The sequence below is a fragment of the Penaeus japonicus genome, unplaced genomic scaffold (genome assembly GCF_977035675.1).
Source record: "Penaeus japonicus unplaced genomic scaffold, GWHDUDI00000001_assembly GWHDUDI00000002, whole genome shotgun sequence".
Taxonomy (NCBI): domain Eukaryota; kingdom Metazoa; phylum Arthropoda; class Malacostraca; order Decapoda; family Penaeidae; genus Penaeus; species Penaeus japonicus.
In genome coordinates this window covers 38,786,072-38,788,365 of record NW_028234404.1, presented here as the reverse complement: position 1 = coordinate 38,788,365, position 2,294 = coordinate 38,786,072, and the positions used below count along the sequence as shown (strand labels likewise).

The window sequence follows — 2,294 nt, the reverse complement described above, 5'->3', positions numbered from 1 at the left end:
ATATATATGTATATTTATTAATATATAAATATATACATATATATACAAATATATGTATATATATACATACACATATATGTATATATATAAATATATACACACACGCATATATATCTATCTATCTATCTATCTATCTATCTATCTATCTATATATATATATATATATATATATATATATATATATACAGGGGGGAAAGTGTACATATTAAAGTATATCTATAGTCTTTGGTGTCTTTTCATGCAACAAACTCACAAGGAAATATTCATTAATCACACAATGACGATTTTACAGTTACTTTATTTAACCTGCTTTCATTTACCATCACTATTCTGCCACCATCTGACCTGGAGCTCTCATCCGAATGCAAAGGATACTTGTTGATGTATGGTTCGGTGTGGCAAAGAGCAATAAGTCAAGCACGGGGTCGTCTCCCACATTTGAGTTCGTGCCAGGCCTTAGATTATGCATATAAATATATTTTACGTTTTAAATTAGCAGTGAAACGTTCAACCGACGTATTCAGAAAAGTTATCCACACTAAATACATCTACGAGAGACGTTCTTCAAACATTCTAGTTTGATTGGTAATACTACGTTTTAAATTGGCAGTGAAACTTTCAATCAATTTATTGAGAAAAGTCATCGACACGAAAAATATCTACGACAGCCGTCCTTCAAACATTCTAGTTTACTAGGTAATACTAGCACGGTAAGAAAGGAATAGGAGAAAAAGCATTTGAAATATTTTGTTTCATTGGACTAACATCCATTTTTATTATAGCAAGTAATATACAGGTATAATTATAAAATATTTTATTAAAAATAAAACTACATCTGCCTTTGGATTAATATACTGTGTATATATAGGCATAGAAAAAATAAATATTATTTATAAATACGCACAGAATATCTGTAAATAACGTATGCACACATATTGCGAATGGGGATTTTCTCTTTGCAATATGACTTACTTGTGAACATATGCTTTGAATTGTCTAACGGACGTTCACAGATAGTAGTCCCATTTTACCCGTCTATGGCCCTGGCCAGACAGATAAATGGACGGCACTGAAGGAGGCACTGGCCACAGAGAGATGAAAGGCCGGCATAAGTCTGTGGTTACGAGTTTTACTCTTCCCCGCCAGAGTTGCAGTCGCAGCTCCACGCAAGTTCAAGGAGTTGGCTCAGTTCCACGTCGGGGAACGGACATTCGGGGAACAGCTTCTTACAGGCTGAGGCGTCTCTAGTCTTGATGGCGACATCTTTGGCGTAGACGAAGGCAGCGTTATGGGGTGATGGATTCATTGTGTTACTGGCGAAGATTTCCACAAACAGGTTCTCCTTGGGAGAGCGATTGGACTCTTCCTTCGCCTGCAGGACGCAAAGCATCCTGGGGATGCAGCTGTTGGGATCCAATTGTGCTACGGTGGATAAAATTAAGTCATCCTCCTCAGCTGCAGCTTCGACAGAGCGGCCGTAACGGAGACGCCACCGTCTGGAAGGGGCTCTATACCCATGGCCATGGCCGCGACCATGGCTTGCGCCGTGGTACCTCCGCTTGCTTACGGCGCTCGTCAGAGCACCTAGTCCTGTTAAAACGCCAGATGGGGATATTGCTTGCGCTGCCATCAAGCAGGAGAGACCGATGGTCACCAGAAGGATAAGGGCGTTGTTCATCTAAAGGAAAATAGCAAACGTTTAATCTCTAGTAATAAATTGCCAAGGAAATAAAGATATTGTTAGCATATTATTATCATAAGCAATGATTAGCATTAATTTACTTGATAAGCAATACAAATTGGTCGTTAACTTTTGTGAGCAGTACAGTGTTAACTGTTACTTGAGTTTACTGTCACTATGACGCCATACATCTTTTTAAACTTATTTAATAGCTAAAGACAGACAATTTTTTCTGTTACTTATTCACACACACCTTTAAAGTCACTCAGAAGACACACTAAACTTGTTATACAAGATACAAGAGACTCGATGCTAAGCTTTCTGCTGTAATCAAATGTATAAGCTAAACTCTGAGTCTGAAGCTTTATATATTCCACTGATAGTTATGATTGCTGACCTTTTCTAAATTCCATGTAATGCTATTGGTCGATCCTTTCTGTCTTTCGACCAATAGCGAGACAGCATCAATATGCCTGGTGCAAGAAGGGCATTGCATCGAAGCAATCAACACCTATGTTATATATAACAATATAGAAAGCTGTATCCATATAAATCAATGTATGACAAGAGATGGAACAAAACAGAGATGGTAGGAAGATTCCACAACTTCCCC

General features: G+C 37.9%; 2 protein-coding genes across 2 annotated transcripts in view; both read right to left on the bottom strand.

The window, feature by feature from the left end:
• LOC122268131 (uncharacterized) overlaps nucleotides 1–2,017 on the bottom strand; it is an 8,366-nt gene extending 6,349 nt beyond the window's left edge. The window contains exon 1 of the mRNA XM_086550786.1: nucleotides 1,935–2,017. The gene's annotated coding sequence lies outside the window, so the exon portion shown is untranslated. The remainder of the gene's footprint in view (nucleotides 1–1,934) is intronic.
• On the bottom strand, nucleotides 744–2,030 carry LOC122268128 (uncharacterized). The gene is made up of 2 exons (XM_086550754.1): nucleotides 1,935–2,030; nucleotides 744–1,678 (listed from the first exon to the last, which is right to left on the bottom strand). The coding sequence occupies exon 2, from the start codon at nucleotides 1,676–1,678 to the stop codon at nucleotides 1,130–1,132; it is 549 nt and encodes a 182-aa protein (XP_086406880.1). The 5' UTR covers nucleotides 1,935–2,030; the 3' UTR covers nucleotides 744–1,129.
• Nucleotides 2,031–2,294: the final 264 nt, after the last annotated feature.